Source organism: Acomys minous (genome assembly GCF_964271855.1).
Source record: "Acomys minous genome assembly, chromosome: 10".
Classification (NCBI taxonomy): Eukaryota; Metazoa; Chordata; class Mammalia; order Rodentia; family Muridae; genus Acomys; species Acomys minous.
In genome coordinates, this window is record NC_140491.1 from 50,252,668 (window position 1) to 50,275,319 (window position 22,652).

The following is a 22,652-nucleotide window of genomic DNA, read 5'->3' on the forward strand; positions in this document are numbered from 1 at the left end:
TTTTAAAATTAATTCAAATTTGTTGTATTTAGAGTAATTTTTTGGAAGGTGCTACTGTATTTATTGTATATGTTCAACCTTACTCTCATTTTCTTAATCGTATTTCATATATATGGCAAGATATTTTGAAACTGAGTGCAATTTATTATTTAAACATCAAGTAGGAATACAAACTTATAAGTTAAAGCCTGTTGGAAGATGTACTACTGTAACTGGTAACAGAAAAATACCACATCAAAATAGTTCCTCCTGACTGGCACAAACAAGGCACCACTTTATTCCTTCTTTGTAGTAATAATCAGGAAAAAGAAGACAAAGGGCATAATTTCCATAATCACATTTTCTAAACTCAAACCTCACTTCTGGAAGCTGTACTGGAGAAAACCTTATCACTTTATAATTAATCTCAGGGTGTCCCTTGCTAACTCTGCCAGAGTTTTCAGATGGCCTCATTATAGTCATGTGAGAGGAGAAAAAGTCTCACTTTCAATTATGAGCCCTAAAGCAAAGGGTAGACTTTAGGTCCCCAGGCTCCTGAAACCTGAGCGTGTCAAGGGGACCCAGCACTAACTGGCTTCAACAAGGGGATGCACAGACATGACTTTGAAAGAGATCAGATAACCATCTAATTGGAAACCTGATGAGCACTTCCCTCCTGGCAGGGAAGGGAAATAAAAACTCACCTAGGACCACATTTTATTTACCTGAAAATTAAATCTCTACTGTATCTTCTTTGTTATCTTTTTAAAGGGACAGGGGGAAAAAACTCAACCTGTTACCAGAAGAAGACAGGGATCCTAAATTCAGCTGGCTGGGCAACACAACATATAACGGAGGCCTTAGGCACACTAGTGCTATCAGCCAACAAGTGCTCAAATGACCGCAGTGTATTTGAGGGAGGGAAATTCCATTAACCTAATCACTTCATTTTTTTTCTTCAGCCTTTCCTCACAAAGAACATAAACTACGTAAAAAAAGTAAAACTGAGTTTTACATATCTTTAGAATTAAATATAAAATATACTTTTGCCTCTAATCTTTTGTTAAATGAGGCCACACAAAGGTTTAGCAACTTTTTCTAGAGAGCAATACAGTATATATTTTAGGCTTTGTGGCTCATCTCTAAAAAAGCAAGTATGAGTGGGTGCTAGTAAAATTTTATGTACAAAAGCCCATAAAAAAGCCAGGTGTGGTGGCACAGCACTCGGGAGGCAGAGGCAGGCGCATCGCTGTGAGTTTGAGGCCAACCTGGTCTACAAAAGTGAGTCCAGGACAGCCATGACTGTTACACAAAAAACCCTGTCTCGAAAAACCAACCAACCAAAACAAAACAAAAAAACCAACCAAACAAAAGCCCATAAAAATACAACCAAGATAATGCTCAGAAGAAAAGAAAATTTACGAAAAAAGAATAGCTTTATTGTGATCAGACAGATCTCTCTGATTTTTCAAGACACTGTGATCAGATACTACTTAACTTAAAACCACCAAACTTTTTTTTTTTTTTTGAGACAGGGTTTCTTTGTGTAGCCCTGGCTATCCTGGACTCCTTTTGTAGACCAGGCTGGCCTCGGTCTCACAGCAATCCACCTGCTTCTGCCTCCCAAGTGTTGGGATTAAAGGCGTGCGCCACCACCGCCCGGCAACAAGCATTTTTTTTTTTAACCATTGTATTTTGAGCACAAAAAATATCACATCAAAGGCTAGAGTTGCTCAAGTAGGATATTAAATTTGGATTTTCTTTTATGAGTTAAAAAAGAACTTTCTTTATATTGACCTACCTATATGAACTATTTCTAAGCAGAGTAAAACTGGTCATAACATGACATTCACTTCTAGCTTTGATATAATGGGGCACCACCCAATTTTTGAAAGTTGTGACTTAAAAATATTTAAATTGTATCTATTTTATGTAAATGGTATTTTGCCTGCCTGTATGTCTGTGTACCACATGCATATCTGGTGCCTGTAGAGACTAGAACTGGAGCTACAGATGACTGTAAGCTGCCATGTGGATGATGGGAATTGAACCCAGGTATTCTGGAAGAACAGGCATCTCTCCAGTCCAAACTTCTTTTTTTTTTTTTCATGTAGTTCAGACTGGTCTCAAATATGGAATTCTGTCTTAGCTTCCCAAGAACTGGGATTATAGGCAAATACTATTATGACTGGCTGAACAGTGATATTTACTAACACTCTACTATATGTGGACTTGCATTAGGCATAAAATCCCCAAAATTCAGACTGGCTGAGCTCTAGTTTCCCTAAATAGGTAAGATGGCATTTGTAAAGCAAACTGAATCACTACAAGCCAGTTTAAGAAAGTAAGAAGCTAAATTTAGCAAAAGACCAAAGCTATTCATTCTCTGAACACAGACACCGAAAGGCCTGATACAATGTATTATAGTTTTGTTTAATAAACCACAGTTACATAGTACTTGCCTTGTGCCAGACATTATTCTAAATGCGGTACAAATACTGGCTCATTTAAGACATGTAAGAAACATTCTGGAAGTAATTTTATATTATTTATTTAGTGTGTGCTGGAATGTATATATATGTTGGAACTATATGCATGCAGGCACCTGGGGCTACAGGTGTTTGTGAGGCATGTGATGTGGGTGCTGGGAAGCAAACCCATGCCCTCTGTAGAAGCAGGGAGTGCTCCAGAAGTAACAATATCAGGTTTACTTTCTAGCTGAGAGAAATGGAGCATAGAGAAGTTACATTAACTTGTCTATAGTAACATAAATATTAAGTGGGAGGCTGAATTTCAATTTTAAATCACTGTATCTGCTGTCATGAAAGCAGTTTTTGTTGTTTGTTTCCAAGACAGGGAGGGTTTCTCTGTGTAGCCTTGGCTGTCCCGGACTCACTCTGTAGACCAGGGTGGCCTCGAACTCACAGTGATCTGCCTGCCTCTGCCTCCTGAGTGCTAGGATTAAAGGTGTGAGCCAACACTATCTGGCCATGAAAGCAGTTTTAAATTGAGCTTCTGAAAATTACAGGGGCTTTGAGGGCATAAACTATGTCTTTAATTTTTGAATCCTGAACACAGTTGGGAGGATAACTAAATCAATGTGAACATGAGATTTTTAAAAAGCACTTCACATTAAAAAAAGATTGATTTATTATGTATAGTGTTTTGCCTGCATGTACATTTGAACACCAGAAGAGGGCACTAGAACTCGTTATAAATGATTATGAGCCACTATGTGGTTGGGGGACTTGAACTCAGGCCTTTTGGAAGAGCAGCTAGTGAGTGCTCTTAACCTCTGAGCCATCTCTCAAGCCCCTATAAAAGTTATCTTACTGTAGCTATCTAAATCACGTGCATAGGTTGGCATGTTTATTTAATCACAATATATTCTGGCAACATCAGCTTAATGTTATGTTTGATGTTAGAAATGTATTATGTGATGAATCTTTTAAAACAAACCCCACCAACTTGCAAACTGGCCTAGCCATTCTGAAAATCAGTGTGGAGAATTCTCAAAAAGCTAAAAATAAACCTACTGTATAACCCAGCTAACCCTCTCCTTGGCATATACTCGAAGGACTCAGTATCCTTCACCACAGCTACTTGCTTAGCCATGTTCATTGATGCTCTACTCATCATAGCTAAGAAATAGAAACAACCTAACTGTCCTTTAACCAGTGAAGGAGTAATGAAAATATGGTACATATACACAATGGAATAATATGCAGCTACAAAGAAAAGTGAAATCATGAACTTTGCACATAAATGGATGGAATCAGAAAATATCATATTGAGTGAGGTAACCTAGACCCAGAAAGACAAATGGCCATGTCTTCTCATTGCAGGCTCCTAGCTCCAAATCTTTAGATATGGGTATATATGCTGGAGTCACTGCAGAAATCAGAAAAGTAAAATGGGACCATTGCACGGACAGGAGGACTGCAGAACAACACAGGGGGAATGTCAGGGTGGGGAAAGGGGGGGGGGGTTGTTGATAGGTATGGGGGAGGGAGGAGGAGGAGGAAGAGGAGGAAGAGGAGGAGGAGAACATAACGTAAGGATGTCTAGTAAAAATAGCTCTAAAATACACGCAGGTCTGTGTATAAATATACATACATTGTTTAAAATTTCTCATCTGGGCTGGCAATGCTACCTAAAAGAGCAAAAGGCCATTAAACAAAAAATACCCAAATCAGGCATGAGAAATTCTCCTCTGAGCTGTTGATCAGAGTTGTCTAAGAGACTCCCCAAATATTACAAGCTATTTAGTGCAACTGCGCTCATCTGACCCCAGGGGTGGATTGTATGTCTCTATTGTTGAAAACATCATACATTTCAGATGCAGAACCCAGAGGCTCCTAAGCTGGGACTGACCTTACGTGACTCCTCCCTGAGGACTAACTTTCATGGTACTAGACAGTTCCATACAAGCTTCTAAAAGAAGGAAGCAACACTCCTACCCAGCTATCAAGTGTATGAATGAGCAGCAAAGCACAGTACTCCATGTTTGGCAGCCTTTAGATGGACTTAAGACTACCTAACAAGAGAGGGAGAGGGGGAAAAAAAAAAGACTACCTAACAAGAGGGATATCGTGTCTGATACTAGAAACTTAACCAACTCCTCATGGATTGTGGGTGAGAACCTACAACCACCATTTTACTTAACTAACATAATCCCTAATTACATTCTAAATATTTGTTCTTATACCCACAGGGAAGTATACTACCTCATCCCTTCAACAAGGAAACTGCTCTCTGAAACAGATGGAGAGTACTACAGGAAACCCCAACCAATCAAAATACAGCACAGGGCCCAATTCTAGCGGATACATCTACAAAGCAACTCTAGCACTTAAGGTTCATGCAACATTAATTAAAGAAGAGTGTGTGAAAGGAAAGTAAGAGGAAGAAGACTAGGGAGTTTGCTGTGAAATTGTGTCTCCTAATAATGTCAGAAGCTACCTCCATTCAGTTTTACCAATAGGTATGGAGAAATGTCTTGAGTGGATGTAACAACTGTCAATAAAGTGCTGTTTAGCCAATCAGCTGGACAGAAGACAGGAAGTGGAAGGCAGGACTTCCTGGAGAGGGGGCGGAGCTAAGATTGATAATTGAGAGGGAGGAAGAAGATGGTGGACAGTTGATGGAGAAGGAGGGGAGAAGTCTCCGAGGATCATAGTGGCAAGTGCTTGGGATATATGTATGCTATGAGATTTAAAGTAGTTTATGTTAGTTTATGAGTAGATTTGTATCAGTTTAGATTCTGCCTGGCATAGTGCTTGCAGCTGTAAAGTACGTTTTAGTCTTTCTGTGTCAGTTATTGGCTTCCTAGGCCAAACCAATACAATTTATTGTAACAAATTAGGACTACCTAAACCAGAGCTGACAAGGACAACAACAGCCATACTAAAGTGGACTAGAGTGGGGTAGGGTGGGGTGGGGCAACCCTTCAACCCTTCAAAAAGAACCACAGGCAACTAAGGAATGCTGAGAGCGAAAGAAATAATCTTCCCCCGGGGAAGAGCATACCAATTGGTTATCCATGAGCACATGCATACAAGGAACATATTACAGACTGAGCAGGTTGTATTTATGTATTTAGGAATGTGTACACACACACACACACACACACACACACACACACACACGTATGTAACAGCAATACTTTTAAAAGGGGCCATGAATTTGAAAGAGAACAAGGAGGGGTATATAGGATGGTTTGGGGGATGAAAAGGGAAGGGAGAAATGATGTAATTACATTATAGGATAAAAAATAAAATAAAAAGTATAAAAAGAAAGAAATCCCACCAGATAAGGGTTATTAGCTCCATGTTATAAACAAACTGAAGCTTGAGATCATTAACTAATCTTATTGCTAGTGTGTCGAAAACCAAGGACTCCAAAAACTTTTTTTTTTTTGCAACAAAGCATGCTCTTATCTGCTTTGTGTCTTTCCAACAGTTCTAGCTTACAGTAGGGTGATGATGATATACTGTATGGAACAATAAAACTAGGAGCGGCTAGCTAAATAACCAGCTTATGTAACTCAGTTGTATTGTCTGGCTTTCTATGTGTACTAATTCCAAGCCTGGCGTACAGTTGCATATCTGGTTTTCTACAAGTACTAATTCCAAGCCTGGTGTATAGTCGTATATCTGGCCATTAAATATCTTAAGAACTGGGGCTCTAATAAAGTGTATGGCTGAAAATCAGATGCTCTGCAATGCAAGTGCCTTTTAATTTTTCCTACTGGAGTCCAATGCTATGAAGCCAGTAAAGGAGGGCTGCTAATTAGTACACAAGTCAACTTTTACTCAGATGTTCCTACCTGTGAAAACTAATGTGAAAACAGAATAGGAACTGTTGCTTTCAGAGTAACCTGAAAGATGAGGGTATTGCTGAACAATCAGAACTAAGGTTAAACCCATGCAATTCAGATTCGCCTCCTTTCCACTGTTAATCAAGACTTACTTATGTTTATATGTGCATTGATGCGCATGTATGTGGTATCCACAGAGGCCAGAAGAGGGCATTCGATCCCTGGAGCAGGAGCTGCAGGTGGCTATAAGCCACCCGATGTGGGTACTAAGAACCAAACTTGGATCCTTTGCAAGAGCAGTAAGTGGTTTTTCTTTCTCTTTTCTTTTTTGAGATGGGGCTTCTTGGTGGGCTTGGATGGCTTGGAACTCTTTATGTAGACCAGGCTGGCCTTGAATTTAGATACAGCTGCCTCTGCCTCCAAAATCTTGGTATGAAAGGTTGTATGTTACTGTGCTTGTTTTTTTTTTTAAAGATGTATTTATATGTTATGTGTGTAAGTGTTTTGCTTGTATGCAATGTACGTGTACCCTGTGTATGTCAGGTGCCCTCAGAAGTCAGAAGAGGGCACTGGGTCCCTGGAACTGGAGTTACAGACAGCTGTGAAACACCAAAGCTGGGTCCTCTGTAAGAGCACAAATGTACTCAACCACCTGGCATCTCACCAGACCTTCAGCAAGTGCTCTTCTTAACAGCTGAGCTATCTCTCCAGCTCCTGAACACCATTTTCTAAAAACTTTGGTTTGGAAATTACTCAGGAACAGCTAACATTCATTGAGCATTTAGCATATACAAAATCAGTGAGCTCAGTACCTTCACAAGGGCAATTTTATTTACCCTCACAAGCATTTGAAGTACTACTATCTCTAAATCATGAGAATGCATATGCACGTGTCAGCCAGAGGCTGACCTTGGGTCTCATTTCTCAGTTGTTCTCCATCTCCGTGCACCTGGAGCTCAAAGATTTGGCTAGGCTGGCTGGCTATGGCTCCAGGGACCTGACTGTCTCTATCCCACCCGCTCCCAGCCAGTGCTGGGATTACCAGCCCTTGACTGACAGTGTCTCTCCAGCCCCTTTACTCTGTAAATCTTGAGGCACAGGAGTTAGACAAGTTAGTCTAAATTCGTGGATCCAATCTAGCAGCACAACTATAGAGACTTGCTTTTAATCATTACACTATGTTTAGTACTAAGGTAGACAGTGGGCACAACACTTAGTTGTTATTAGGGCCTATGATACTTATTTGTTGGGTCCATGAAAATGTTTTAGTATTATCAAAAAGGACAAAGCATCATGTATGACTCATTTCCACAACTGTCCTGTCTTTGTCTGAAGGTAGGGAACCAAAGCCCTAAGGTACATAGGAAGCTGTTTCATCTTGTCTATTGAGGAAATCAGCCCCCCACATTACCTAATACAGAATGTCTCCTACAGTCTGTGTTAGCCGTGAGCAGGTTACCAGTCTTTCAAACAGCTTGAGGGATATGTATGTGTGCATGGTATTAACTCTTACTGTTAATTTTGTGCATCAACTTGACTAGGCCATCAGCTGCCCAGATATTTGGTGAGACATGAGGGTATCTAGATGAGATTTAACATATGAGCTGACAAGCTGACTAAACAGGCTGCCTTCCCTAAGATGAGAAGGCTGCAGCCAATTAAAGACATGGCTAGAAGAAAAAACAAAACAAAACAAAAAAACTGAGAACCAGGGAATTTCTCTCTGCAGACAGTTTTCCTGTCTTCCTATGTGACTGTATTTGTTGAACACACAATAATGTCCTGTCTCTCCTGATTTTCAGGCTTACAAGTTCACACCAGAACTACAGCTTTCATGGTTTCCAGCTTACTATGTATTTTGGGCTTCTGAATTTTTAGTAAATACTGTCTATTATATATTCATTTGTTCTCCCTCCCCCTCCTCTCACGCCCACTCTACGGTTCTGTTCCTTTAAATGATACACAATATACAAAGGGCATATGGGGCTGGGGGTGGGGCTCAGTGCTGGAATGACCCCAGCACAGACAAGGCCCTGTTTGGATCCCCAGTATTGCAAAACCAAACAAAACTCAGAGAGTGTCCTGCAAGTGTAGCTCTGTCTCTCAGAGGCATGAATGGCAAGCCCTCTGGTTTTAGACTTGGTTGTTCTGCCACTGAAATGCCATCTCATTTAAAGTATCTTGTATATAAAGTGTCGGCATAATTCTAATTAGTTTTTCTTTCTTGCTTATGAAGAAATACTGGTTTTTCTATTGCCAATAATTTTGCTACTGCTAACAATGTCTTATATGAAGTAACTTAAAATCAGGGTAATTTAATCTTCCACTTCAGAGGACACTCTATGCCTTACCACCATTAAATATTAAGTAAGATATCAAATACAAGCTACACTTGTATACTTACCAATTCCTAATTTCAAACTAAAAAAAGAACAGCCACTGGAATATTTACCATGCTCTGAAAAGACAATTTGTTCCTTCTGTACAGTTTCTAGACAAACCTAACACAGTTCTCTTACTTGGTATTAAAGGCCAGAATGCCAAATTTTCTGAGGGAGAAACAGTGAAAAAAAGAAATAAAACTCAACCAAGAACTTAGTAAACAAAAATCTTTAAGGCCAAAAAAGTTTACTACTTATTTGTGTGTTTTTGCTTAGGCGGCCTGGAACTGTCTACAGAGCTCACGTTGGCCTTGATCTCCCATCCTGCTGTCATGGCCCCAGGGTTTTGGGATTCCTGGAATGAGCCATCCCACGCAGCCTTTATTCCTTTATTTTGATACTTCCATTTCTAGTTATAAATTCAAATGTGCATGCAAAAGTAAAGCATGCACAATGTTGGGCGAACGATTACAGAGGTAAAAGATCTGTTATATTCAGAGTTTGAGAATGCTGATTTTCTAGTGAAACACTAGTAACTTAACCTCAAAACAGCATAAGCCAAACTGTTTTTCACCACCTCCTTTTCTTTTTTTGCGATATCTTTAATTTTTTTTAAACAGAAGAGATCTTTTTAAAATATACTTGCAAGGGGCAGGGGCATGGCAGTAATGAAAGAACTGCCTGCCAGCCCACACCATTACATTTTATTTATTTAAAAATTTAAAGGGTTAATTTTATGTGTATTAGCATTTTGCCTGCATTTATTTACGTGCACCATGTGCATGCCTGGTGCCGTTGGAATTCAGAAGAGAGCACTGGGTCCCTGGAAGTGGGTTCTGGGACTTGAACCTGCATCCTCTACAGGAGCAACAAATGCTCTTAACTGCTAGGCCATCTCTCCAGCCCCATTCTTAAGTTTTACATTTTTATTTTTAATTATGTGTTTGTGTGGCTCCATGTGGTTATGTACATGTGAGTGAAGGTGCAAGGGAGTCCAGGGGTGTGGGGTACCTTTGGACCTGGAGCCACAGGCAGCTGGGAGTCACCTGACATGGGTGCTGGGGTGGATTTGTATGCTCCCAAAGCCTAGTCCTCTCCACTGCTGAGCCATGTCTCCAGCCCCTGTGTGCCTTCATTCTTTTTTTTTTTTTGAGACAGGGTTTCTCTGTGTAGCCTTGGCTGTCCTGGACTCGCTTTGTAGACGAGGCTGGCCTTGAACTCACAGCGATCCACCTGCCTCTGCCTCCCAAGTGCTGGGATTATAGGCGTGCGTCACCACGCCCGGCTTGTGCCTTCATTCTTAATGTTCTCATCTAATAACCTTTTTCAGTAATACCAGTTGGTGCGACTAACAAAAAATAACTCATGGCGTCCCTTCTAGAACACAGTCATAGTATTTACCCAGTACCTACACTCTCAAGCAGCATTCTGAGTAATATTTAAAGTTTTACAAAAATTTAGGGTTAAATCAGTGCTTGTGCTAGGAACTCTTTTGTTGAAAAGGCTTCCTGCCATTGATCAGGACTCCTGGCCAGGTCGTGGCCGTGCCTGCAAGCCAGCACCTGCAGACTGACGAAGGAAGGCTGCTGCAGCTAGGGGACATTTTAAGAAACACGTTAACGAATCTAATCCTGTCGTTAAAGGGCAAGAGTAGAAGCAGTGAGGTTTTCAGCAGGATCTGGAGTCAGAGGGGAAAGTCCAGCCAGTTTTCCCTCAGAGCACAGGTACAAAAGTCACTGCTGAACCTGTGTTCACTTGTGCCCCAGTCTCCTAGCAGGGCTTACTCACGCCCACCTCAGCTGCCTTCCCAAACTGTTTTCAGCAGTTTCTTCTCCTACACTGCGTCTGTCTCTAAAGCCCTGCAGGCCCCACTCGCCACTAATACAAATGTGAAGCCTGGGACAAAAGAGCACAGCAAGCTTCAGTAAGTATTTTTGCTGTCTCGATGCAGTTTACATTTCTGTTTCTGGATATTTTCCCTCTTTATTCCAAACCATAAAGCTTTCAAGAGGCTGTCAAGATGCAAAAATCACATGTCATATTCCACTGAAGCCCATAGACATAAGTATGTATGTATATTCAATTATTAAATTATATATAAATAAATTCAACATGATATAAGAGATATCCATTTGAAGTGGTCATACTTTTAAAAATTCATTATCCAATCTTGTTAAAAATTCTAAGGCTGCAAACTAAAGATCATCCAATACCACTGTCACACAATACTTTACTGAGATAAAAACAAAATAGGGAAAGGGCTAGGTCAAAGCAACAGTCTGCATTTTGTACTAAAATTAGTTAATTTCTTGCTTAGAATTATAAGACTCTTCCTCAAAAATAAATGATTAAATACTAATAGTGCACATCAGCTAAGCCACGCAAGAACTGAATTAGCATATACAATATTCAGCCTCAAAGCCAATGAAAAGTAAAAAGCTGTGAGTACCAACTGGTAATACCACATGTATCAACGCTATCAAAGTAATGAAGTATTTTTATTTCAATGAACAGACCTGAAAGATACTAACAGTTGAAAATGGGTTTCTTAGCAAAAGACAACTGGAAAAATAGTAGCCCATACTGACATACTCACAGTATATTAAAAATAAGCCTACGGACAAGATGTTCCACGTCAATCACCACTATAAAGAAGTGACCTCCCCAGGAGAACGCCCTTCTCCTCACCACGTGGGCCGAGTTAATGGCAGAAACTAGGACAACTCAGGGCTGTGAAACAATGATTTCAAACTACAACTACAGGGGCTGTTTTAGATCAAAATAAATATTAACGAACCTTTTCTGAAAGAATATGAAGCAGAAAGAATGACCCACAGGTGATGAGTAGTGAAAATATTCTCCCTAAGAAGTTATAAACAAAACACACACAGCAAGAAACTATAAATAAACTAATATAGCCACAGTTAAGTTAATCCATAGTCACTTCTTCTAGGGCTAAACTTTCATTTATCTCTTGCCAAATCTTTTTGTGGCTAAATCATGAGGTTTTAAGTCCCATTAGCTCTCTCCTGCAATCAAAACTGTACTTCAATCTAATTTTTATTATCTCTATATATACATGTATGTATGCATGTTTTTAGAGAAAGGGTTTCTCTGTGTAGCCTTGGCTGTCCTGGACTTGCTTTGTAGACCAGGCTGGCCTTAAACTCTCAGGGATATGCCTGCATGTGCTTCCCTGAGCTCTGGGATTAAAGGTGTGAGCCACCACAATCAGCTATCAATTTTTTAAGAGACATAGCTAATTGACATTTTTTTTACCTCTAAACTTAAGAAAAAAAGACTTAGATTTAAAAAAAAAAAAAACAATATAAAGATAAAAGAAACCAGAAGGAAAATGGATAATATTTACAACAAATATTATTCATGAATAATTTAAACCAATGAATTTCTGTTAACTATTTAAGAAACTCCCTGTGATAGCAGTTTTGCTATTTTTCAAAGGGTTGTGAAAAATCTAATTAATCTACAAGCCAGGCCAGCAAATATATATCACACAAAAGCTTCTGTAACAGGTATCCAGGTAAGTTTTTTAAAAAGCTTGTATTAGAACTCTCCCTGGCAATTAACATGTTATACAATACAGAGGAAATGAGTACATACCTGCGCTGAAGTGGCTGATTCCTGCACATGGCCACCAACAACTGTTCCTTTGGAAGTTACTAAAGAGACACTATGCATCTTAGGGGTTCCCAGAGTATCAATACTCTCATCTGTCCTATGTGACTGCCAGACTTCTTTCCGATGATGAGATTCAGTAGCCTGCTGGTCCCCAAAGGCAGCCCAGGAACAACCATCTTTCTGTTCATCCTCAAAAGCATTCCAGTCTACAGCGTGGCTAAGACCAGCTGAGCTGAAGTCTGCAAAGTCATCTGAGTCTTGGAAAGCACTGTCGTTGTTACCTTGGGTATTTGGCACAGAATCAAAATCTCCAAATTCACTGTCTTGTCCATTTTCCAGTTTTGAGTCAAGTTCACTGTCTTTTCTATCAGGCTTTTCTGCCAATGGATATTCTCCTGATAAACTATCAGATGTCTGTCTTAGGTCTGACTCAGTAAATACCATTTCCTCTTGGCAAGAAACAGCATTTGTATCCTCAAATTCTCCAAAATCATCACCTGGTTCACTAAAATGTAGAAAATGCTCTGAGGATTCTTCAAAAGTGACATCACTCATAGAATCTTGAGTACTAGTAACCAAAGGTGGAGTGGTGCCACTGGCTGTACCAAAGTCACCAAAATCATCCTCATTGGTTTCGTGGCAAGTCACAAAGTTGTTACCGCTGTCACCATTTTTTATGCTTGCAACAGAGTCATCCAAAACATTTTCTTCTGTGGGATCAGGGTCTGGACTTTTGGAATTAGTAAACTTTTTATTTTCTTCTTTGGAAGAACCAATTTCATTAACATCAGGAGTTTTAATAGAATCCACGCATACATCAGCACATTTAGAAGCAAATAAATCATTTTCCTCAGTATTAGACTGTTCCCTCCTAATGGCTTCTGAATTTTCATTTGAGTCTACCAAGCTCCAAGCCTCAGACTGAACTCTTGACTGTAAAAGTTCATCCTGTTGCAGAGCTTGAAGGTCTTGTTTTTTAACACTGAAACCTCTGTCAGTTACCACACTGCATTCTAACACATGGGGCTGAAGCTCTCCATCAGCACCTCCTTTATCCTCAAAGCTTCCACCCAAAGTCACTTCTTTCATAGAATTCAGCTGGTTGACTCTGTTGATTCTGGTCAATGCATCACCGTCATTTAAAACTGCACATGCTATTTCCTCTGGCTGTATCCTTTCTGTTTGGGAAAATGTAGCAAAATCTGCAAATTCCTTAGCAGGACTAGCTGCAGAATCTAAACTGCACTCAGTGCCACAGATGCTAGGAGGCTTGGATCCCTTTGAAGCAGCCACACTGTCCAGGTCATCTGTTCCCTGAGGATTTACAGTTTCCAACCCTGCAAACCCGTTTGTTAGAATTTCCAGACAAGGTGGCTTTTCCCCGTTGCAGCTCTCTAACTGCGTGGTTTGATGAACAATGCTTGTATCAGTTCTAAAATCTCCTGGAGAGAGACTTCTGGGTTGTCCAGTGTTTGGTCCCTGCACCACTACTTTATTTAAGTTTCCCGGGCTTTCCATACCATCAATGGAAGAAGGATCTAAAGTCTTAGATGGAGTCATTTCTTTGCTGGTGGTAGAAAGTACAACATCAGTCTGACTTTTCACAGGAGCAGAAAGTTCAGCAGTGCCACCCTTATCATTTCCATTTTTAATAGACTTAAAGCTTGTAAGGCTATCTACATTTTCTGAATAATCATGAATTGGCATAAAATGGTTTGAAGGTACAAAGTCTTCCTTGGGACGAGTATAATCTGGTGTATCAAAATCAACAAACCCTACACCAGAAGGGCTGACTTCTGAAAACCCTCCGAATTCCCCGAACTCCTCCTCCTCGTCGTCCTCTGCTGCATTGTCTAATGGTGGGGGAGAGGAAGCGTACATTCGAATGATGTCTGGCTCCATTGTTTAGCAGCTTTCCAACAATTAATTTATGCCTTTAAAAAAAGAAAAAGCATTGTATTATTTCTTTTGAGAAGACAGATTACATATAACAAGGTTTTCAAGTTCCTTTTAAATAATACAGAGTTATCTGGCCATGGTGACTCAGGAAGTACCAGCGGGAGGATCAGGGACATTTTCCTGCCAGTCTACCTGGACACAAGAGTGTCTCAAAAACCAAACAACAAGCCAAAGCCACCACCACTAAAACAATAAAAATTACACTACTCTGTTCTGTACACAATGTTTTGTCTGCATGTACACCTGCAGGCCAGAAGAGGGCACCAGATCTCATTATAGATGGTTGTGAGCCACCATGTGGCTGCTAGGAATTGAACTCAGGACCTTTGGAAGAGCAGGCAGGGCTCTTAACCTCTGAGCCATCTCTCCAGCCCTTATGTACTTAACTTTTTTTTTCCGAGACAGGGTTTCTCTGTGTAGCCTTCACTGTCCTGGACTCGCTTTGTAGACCAGGCTGGCCTTGAACTCATAGGGAGTTCTCTGCCTCTCAAGTGCTGGGATTAAAGGTGTGAGCCACTACCACCTGGCTGTACTTAATTCTTTTTTTTTTTTTTAAGATTTATTTATTATTTATACAGTATTCTGCCCACACGTGTGCCTGCCCACCACAAGAAGGCACCAGATCTCATTATAGGTGGTTGCGAGCCACCATGTGGTTGCTGGGAATCGAACTCGGGACCTTCGGAAGAACAGATGGTGCTCTTAACCTCTGAGCCATCTCTCCAGCCCCCTGTACTTAATTCTTAAACTGAACTTGTCAATGTTATTCTGATCCTTTGTGTGAAGACCAAGTAAGACTTAGTATTAAAAGCAAAGGTTGCGGGCTGAAGAGATGGCTCAGCAGTTAAAGGCACTTGCTCTTGCAGAAGACCCAGCTTCCATTCTCAGGATCCACTGATGGCCTCTTCTGATATTCTGGGGCACCAAGCACACACACACAAGCATGTAAGCAAAACATACAAGGAAAACACCCATATGTAGTATAAAATAAATGAATTTTAAAAAGCAAAGATCGGGTAGAGAGAAGATGACAACTATTTTGTGCACAGCTCTGCGAATAAGAAAGGGCAACTGTATTCTGGAGAAAGAAAGAACTCTTAGGAGTCAGTAAAGAGCTGACAATGTAAGGCATGGTGGGTCACACCTGCAATCCAAGCATGCGTGAGGCTGCAGGGGATTCCAAGTTTGGGGCCAGACTGGACTATAGGGAGTTCTAGACCCACTGGGGCTACATTGTTAAACTCTGCCTAAAGAAGGTGGAGAAAAGAGAGAATATGAATACGAATGAAAAATAAATAGGAGAACTAAAAAGCAGACTGGAGAAGCAGAAATGCAAGTCAGCAGCCCTGGCTTCAGAGAAAGGGAGGGAAATCCAGTGCAGCAAGTATAACTCGTTACTGCAGTTTCTCTGGAGTTACTAAGGATTGAGCCTTCAAGAGAAGCTGCGCACCAAAGAGACCTCGCATCAACACAGAGATAGTCCTCCCAACAGATGCTCAGATGCCAACACAGAAAAATATAGGAAAGATGAATAAACAAGGCAAATATTTCTACAAAAATTCATAACTTACCAGTAACTAAATTTAAATCTATGAAATACTGCATGAAATAAATGTAATTCTGGGCAAATAACTAACAAAGATTAATCTAAAAAGTGATCAGTAGGTGCAGGAGAGCTGGCCCTGGTGGCCTAGGCAAGGGAGAGCTGGCTGGCAGGCTGACCACGCCAACATCTACCCCACCTATGAGCTGCTGGAGCCCGTGAAAGGGCTGGTCCTGCAGAACCAAAGCTGCAGGACATCCATGACTCAGGAGGAGTCTCAGTGAGGACCCAGTATTGATGGTGCCGCAGAAGGCAGAGGCCTCAAAGCAGACCAGTGACTCACACCATGACGTACTGCAGCTTCCGTGGCAAGATGTTGATTTTTAAATTTTTTATTTTAAATTTTCTTTTGGGAGGAAGGTGGAAAGAAGTGGGAAATGACTGGGGTTGGGGTATATGATGTGAAATTCACAAAGAATCAATTGAAAAAATGATCAGTGAACTCAAAGAGAATAAAATAGTACAAATAATTAGGGAATAATTAAACAAGTGAATTACTGTCATAATGGATCTGAAAGAACATATCAATAAGAGATTCTGAAAAACAGGCAAACAGAATTCTTAGAAATGAAAAGCTCGCCATATCAAATAAATAAGTCAGCTGAGAGCCTCACCAGTAAGGTGAGCTTATATAGAGCAAGTGTATTAGGGCTTAAGGACAATGCTGATGAATTGTCACGTTCAGACATAAGAAACGATCTTTGAGAGGTAAGAGATCAAAATTATGAGTTGGTATAGACAAAGAAACAGAACTGAAAGCAGAAAGCATAGAAAGTGTATTCAGGGAAGCACTAGCAGAAAATTCCCAAGTCCTGCAGATATTTAGAGTCTTGAGCAGACATGCTCAGAAGAAAACTTCTCCACATCATGTTATAGTTAAACTGGCAACAGTACAAGGAAAGACTATTAAAAGCTACAAGAGAGAAGTGTTAAGTCACTTATAAAGAAGTCCACCAGAATAAACGCAAAGTCACCAGCAGAAACTCTAAAGGTTAGAAGGTAAGGAATGCTGTATTTCAAGTCTTGAAAGAAAATAACTTTGTATACAACAAGGTCACTCTTCAGACTCACAGGTGAGATAAAGACCTTCCAAGATAAGCCTAACCCAAATGCATGATCAACATAAAAAAAAAAAAAAAAAAAAAAAGAGGGTGATGATTACAATCATGAAAGAAACACCAGAATAGTAAAATCAGCCAATGAGATTTAGAAAAGAGCCAAACATGATTGATTTGATAAACCACTAAACCTTTAAGATGAATTCAGAGAAAAAGAAATGGAAGTAGATTATTCAAACTAACCAGAAAAAAAAAACCAAACAAAAACCATAAAAAGACAGGAGAATGTAGTATACCTCTGTCAACAATGACCATGAATATAAATGGTCTTAATTCTCCAATTAAAAGAGGCAAACTATCAAAAAACAACAAACAAACAAACAAAAAAACAACAACCATAAACTAGCAGGGTTAAAAACAAGACCAACAATATGCTGCCTGTAAGAAATCTATACCATTAGTAAAGACAGACTGAAATAAAAATTTAAAGGTCAAGAACTGGTCAGCCATTGAGACTTACATGACAGAAATGTACAAGTCAGAAAAGACTGTACTGTAGCATATTTATGTTAAATTATTTTCATTATAAAATTGTTATAAGGAAGAAAATAACATTAGCTGAGATATTATTTGTCTGCTTTTGTTTGTTTTGTTTTTCAAAACAAGGTTTCTCTGTGTATCCTGGCTGTTCTGGAACTCACTATGTAGACCAGGTTGGCCTCTGCCTCCGGAGTCCTGAAATTAAAGATGTGTGCCATCACTGCCCAGCCTTCTGTTCATTTTATATTTTATTTTTGGTTTTTCGAGACAGAGTTTTTCTCTGTGTAGCCTTGGCTGTCCTGGACTTGCTTTGTAGACCAGGCTGGCCTCAAACTCACAGGGATCCACCTGCCTCTGCCTCCTGAGTGCTGGGATTAAAGGCACGTACCACCACCACCTGGCCTTCTGTTCATTTTAAAAGTAAGAAATTAGACTCACATAGATCTGATCTTCTTTACTTGTCTGGTGGCCCATGTGCATGTGCTGGTGCGTGCTTGGGAGTCAAGAGCACAACACTGGTGTCTCCTTCCTCCTTTGCGCTCTACCTAAGACAATGTCTTTCACTGAACTGGATGCTTCCTTCTTAGCTGGGCCGCTGGCAGGCCATCGAGCTCATGGGGTCTCCCTATTTCTGCACCCCAATACTGGGGTAATAGGCACACATAGTCGTGCCTGGCTTTTTATGTGCCATGAATTCAGACTCAGGTCCTCATATTTGTAGAGCAGATCTTACCCACCGAGCCATTTCTTCAGCTCTCAAAATGAATATAAATAAAATGAATAATAAACAAATAAATAAATATTGGAGGATGGAGAGATGGCTCAGCATTTAAGAGCACAGGCTAGTTCAATTCCCAGACTCATGCTTGTCAGCCCCAGGGATTCCGACATCCTTTCCTAGCCCCCCTCAGACACCTGCACACATAACTAATAAACAGACATAGAAAATACACATACATCTTTTTAAAAAAATAAGTTAAGGGCAGCTAGGAGTGGTGGCGCACGCCTTTAATCCCAGCACTAGGTGGAGCTCTGTGAGTTTGAGGCCAACCTGGTCTACATAGTAAGTTCCAGGACAGCTAGGACTGTTACAAGAGAGATTCTGTCTAAGTTAAGGGTCTGGAGATGGCCCAATAGTTAAGAGCACCAGCTATCCTTGCGGAGGACCTAGGTTCAGTTCCTAACATCCACATGGTGGTTTACAACCCTCCACAGCTCCAATCCCAACAGATCTGACATCTTCTCTTCTGACTTCCTCAGGCACCAGGCACACACGTGGTGCACATACATATGCACAGGCAAAACACTCACACACTATAAATCAACCATTAATCTCTAAAAACCTGGCTCTTCATCTTCCAAAACCCCTCTGTGCCCACATAACAGTAGTTCCTCCTGCTTGCTTTACATAGTCCAGAGGGTCATTCATTTCTGCAGCTACACAACCCTCCACTGGATGTGCACCCCATAGCTGGTCAGAGAACTTTTGGATTGACTGCACCTTTTGGTTATTGTGATAATGCTTCCATGAACATGATTGTACAATATACTTTTTTTTTTAAAGTTCTTATTTAGAAACAACAGATCTTTAAAAGTTGTAAAAATAGTATGGAATCCTATATACCCATTAAGACAGTTCCCAGTAATGGTGACATCTGCACAGCTCTAATACAGCAGCAAAATCAGAAACTGGCTAGCACATTATTAGCATGAGAACAGACCTTATTCAGCTTTCTCTTTGCATGAAACAGAGTCTCACTAAATTGTCAAAGTTGGTAATAATTTGTTCTGTAGCCTCGAGAAGTCTTGACCTTAGAGCATCTTCCCTCAGCTTCCAGAGCAGCCAGTATTTCAGGCCACACTATCAGGTCCAGCTTCAGAGTGCTGGGTAAATTGCACTATACAGAATGCAAACCCCCTGCAGTTGGCTTCTTTTTTTACTGCATATAATGCCCTTGAGGTTCACTGTGGTTATCACATTTGTCCACAGGTCAGTAGGATGCACTGTACAGATGCTCTATTGTGCAAACATTTGCCTGCTGAAGAACATTTGGGTTTCTAGTATTTTCTGCTATAAAAGAATTATAATAAAGATGCTAAAAGCATCCACATATAGGTGCTTTAGAAATGTAAGGTGCCCAGAGTGTGATGCTGGAACCTATGGTAAGTGCACAGTTAGGTTATAAAAGCTGCAAAGATATTTCAAGTGAATGTACCATTTTACTTTCCTACAATGCTGGCCTTTCCCCCCCTCCTGTCTTACTATGTAGCTCAGGCTGGGCTCAATTCACGGCAATCTTCCGGCCTAAGTCTTTTACACACTGGGAATACAGACATCAGGCGCCATGCCCAGCAATACCTGATATTTAAAGAACAGTGTATGATGTTTCTAGCAGAATCTGCTTGCATCTAACCTACTGCTTTTTACAGAATCTTTCACTGTTTGAAAATGGAATAATTAATTGGTTCGAGTCTATTTCAAAATCAGCTGTCAATGCAAACACAAAAATCTGAACCAGGATATTTGTAACCAAGGCAACAACATAGGAAATAGTAGTTTTGTTTTTCCCCTGTCACCTCTTGGCAAGGTATTCCGTTTTCTAGGTATTCTAGGTATTCAGTCCTTCTAGACTACAAAGATTTCTATACTTCTCAATCCCGAGTCACCTGTTGAAAGAACACACATTGCTCTATTTGCTCTCCAGCAGTCTTGGCTTTGACTCATTTGCCCTTAAGAAAGTTTCAGAAAGATCAGGCCACTGCTTCTCAGTTCAGCCCACCAGCTAGTGTGGAGTTGGTTCATACGGTCCCAAACAATTATGCTGTATTCCGCCAACTCTACTCAAAAGAAGCTTTAGGTTAATAAAAGGAGCAATTGTACAATTATTTTAAACATTATATTTAAGTTAAACAATCCATTGTTTTTAAACACTGAAAATATGGGGCCTTAATATGTGCTTTTGCTTAACAGAAATGTAAATGTAAATGAGCTACTTCGATGCTACACCTGGCATACAACACTGCCTCTTCACCTTTCTTAACAGATAACTTACTCAGCACCATAAAAATTTCAGCCAGCCATCTATCTAATTTCTGTATATTACCTGAGCAAATAAGTGAGGAGAGAGGAGGTATTCCACTTGCTATTTTAATGCCTGCTTGTTCCAAGGCATTTTAGAAGGAAGTAAACACATGAGGGTATTGTCTTGGCAGTTAGGGACAGTGAAACCATAGTAAACACAAACAGTTCATACAAGAGTCTCATTACAGGTAGGAAGCAGAATATGCCTGAAGTAGTCAAAGCAGGGGAGTGAGCACGTCAGGAGGGCTGCTGTACTTTGACAAGTTTTTCAGGGGAAACCATGTCCTTATGAGGGTAGAGGTCAATGGAAGTGAGGAACAGTAATTAAAAATGCAAGGCAAAGCATACTATCTGGGCTATAAACCAGAGAGATCAAAGGCTTTGGGGCTTAGGAATTTTTGTAAGTTCTGATATAAAAGAGTCAGAGGAGCAATCTAGAAATCCAAGCTGCAGTGAGCCATAGACTGGGGCCCTTTGGCAGCCTGGCAGTGGAGCATACTGTGTGAGGATGCCATGGTATTAGTCTTTCACCAAGAGACGCTGCACTTGCCTAAGGTCTGAACTGGGCATGAAAAATAGCAGACACTTTTAAAGTTAAGATGCAAAATGAGCTCAGGAAGGCAAGGAGAAGAAAAGAGAAAGGGGACAACTATTAGCTTTTGGCTACAAGTATCAAGACTCAATTTAAGCAAAATGGGTGTATGAGAACACAAAGCTGTTGTTACTGTGAGGTAAGCAGAGGACAGCCTGGCCTTTAAAAATGATGCCAGAGTAACTGCATATGTAACTCTAAAGGTTGGCTTGGGTTACATGAGACCCTGTCTCAAACAAACACATGAGAAGAAACAAATATAGTCAATGTGATTCAAACACAAGAAGCTGAAAGAACCGCAAAACATCCACAGATTCTTCTGGAAGCAAACTGTCAAGTGAAGAGGGATCAAGTGGTAAGGTGTCTGCTGCGTGAGCATGAGAGCCTGACAACCAGGCAACATGGCTCTAGTCCCAGCCCAGGCGAGGTGGACACACCGCAGCAGCCTGCTCCTGCCAGCTCAGCCAACTCAGTGGGATCCTGGTTCACAGGAGAATTTTGCCTCAAAAAAAGAAAAAAAGAAAGAAAGAAAGAAAGAAAGAAAGAAAGAAAAAAAGGCGAACACTGAGGAAGATGCTTGATGTTGTTCTCTGACCTCTCTAACAAGCACCAGTCTCCCCCCCCCCAGACACACACACACAGACGTGCGCGCATACACACACACACACACACACACGCGCGCGCGCGCGCCAGCAGGGGACATCTCTCCTACAGTACAGTCTGTTCCTTCTGATACCTGTTCTGGAGTCTGTCTTTGGTATCAGGCATTAAACAGACGGATTCCTGCAATATGAAGCATACCAGTTTCCCCCTATTTTCTGTATTTTTCTAATTTCCTAATATTTAAGCACCAAAAAAATATAACATGAAGTTATTAATGATTTCAACATACCATTTTTGGATGAACTTGGGAATAATTTGAATATGGCCTTGAAAATTAGTTTAGGTGACTTGGCAAAGCAAACAATCTGAACAGTGTGCACAAAACTCCATTTTAGTGGGCCAGGAAGATAGCTCAGTAGATACGGGGGTTGTTGCGCAATCCTGGTGACCTGAGTTTGATTCCTGAAACCCATATAAAGGTGGGAGGAGAAAACTCAACTCCACAGTTATCCTCTGATCTCTAAGCCAACATAAAGTGCTCCCCCACAACAATAAATTTAATTTTTCTCACTTTGGTGAAAAACATGGAATATATATATATATATCTCAGTGGCAGATCAGGAGCTAAGGGTGGTGCCACATGCCTGTACACCCCTTTACTAGGAGGGTGAAAAGGGAAGACTGCTGGGAGTCTGAGGCTACCCTGGGTTATACAATAAGTACCAAGACAGCCAGGGGTTCATAGTAAGACTCCATTTCAAAAATCTGAACCAAATAAAAACTGTAAGAGATCAGTTTTGTTTTTAAATGTGGGCATTTTTTGTCTTGTCTGATATGACACTCTGTGTGCTTTAAGCATACAAAATATACCCACCAGAACTATTCCTTGAATACCTA

The 22,652-nt window shown here is 40.5% G+C and overlaps 1 protein-coding gene across 3 annotated transcripts in view; it reads right to left on the bottom strand.

The window, feature by feature from the left end:
- The window catches only part of AFTPH (aftiphilin), a 58,249-nt gene that overhangs the window by 26,593 nt on the left and 9,004 nt on the right, over positions 1–22,652 (bottom strand). For all 3 annotated transcript variants that reach the window (XM_084799549.1, XM_084799551.1, XM_084799550.1), the window contains exon 2: positions 12,301–14,252. In XM_084799549.1, the coding sequence (XP_084655675.1) occupies positions 12,301–14,220 (1,920 nt within the window). In that variant the 5' untranslated portion in view covers positions 14,221–14,252. The remainder of the gene's footprint in view (positions 1–12,300; positions 14,253–22,652) is intronic.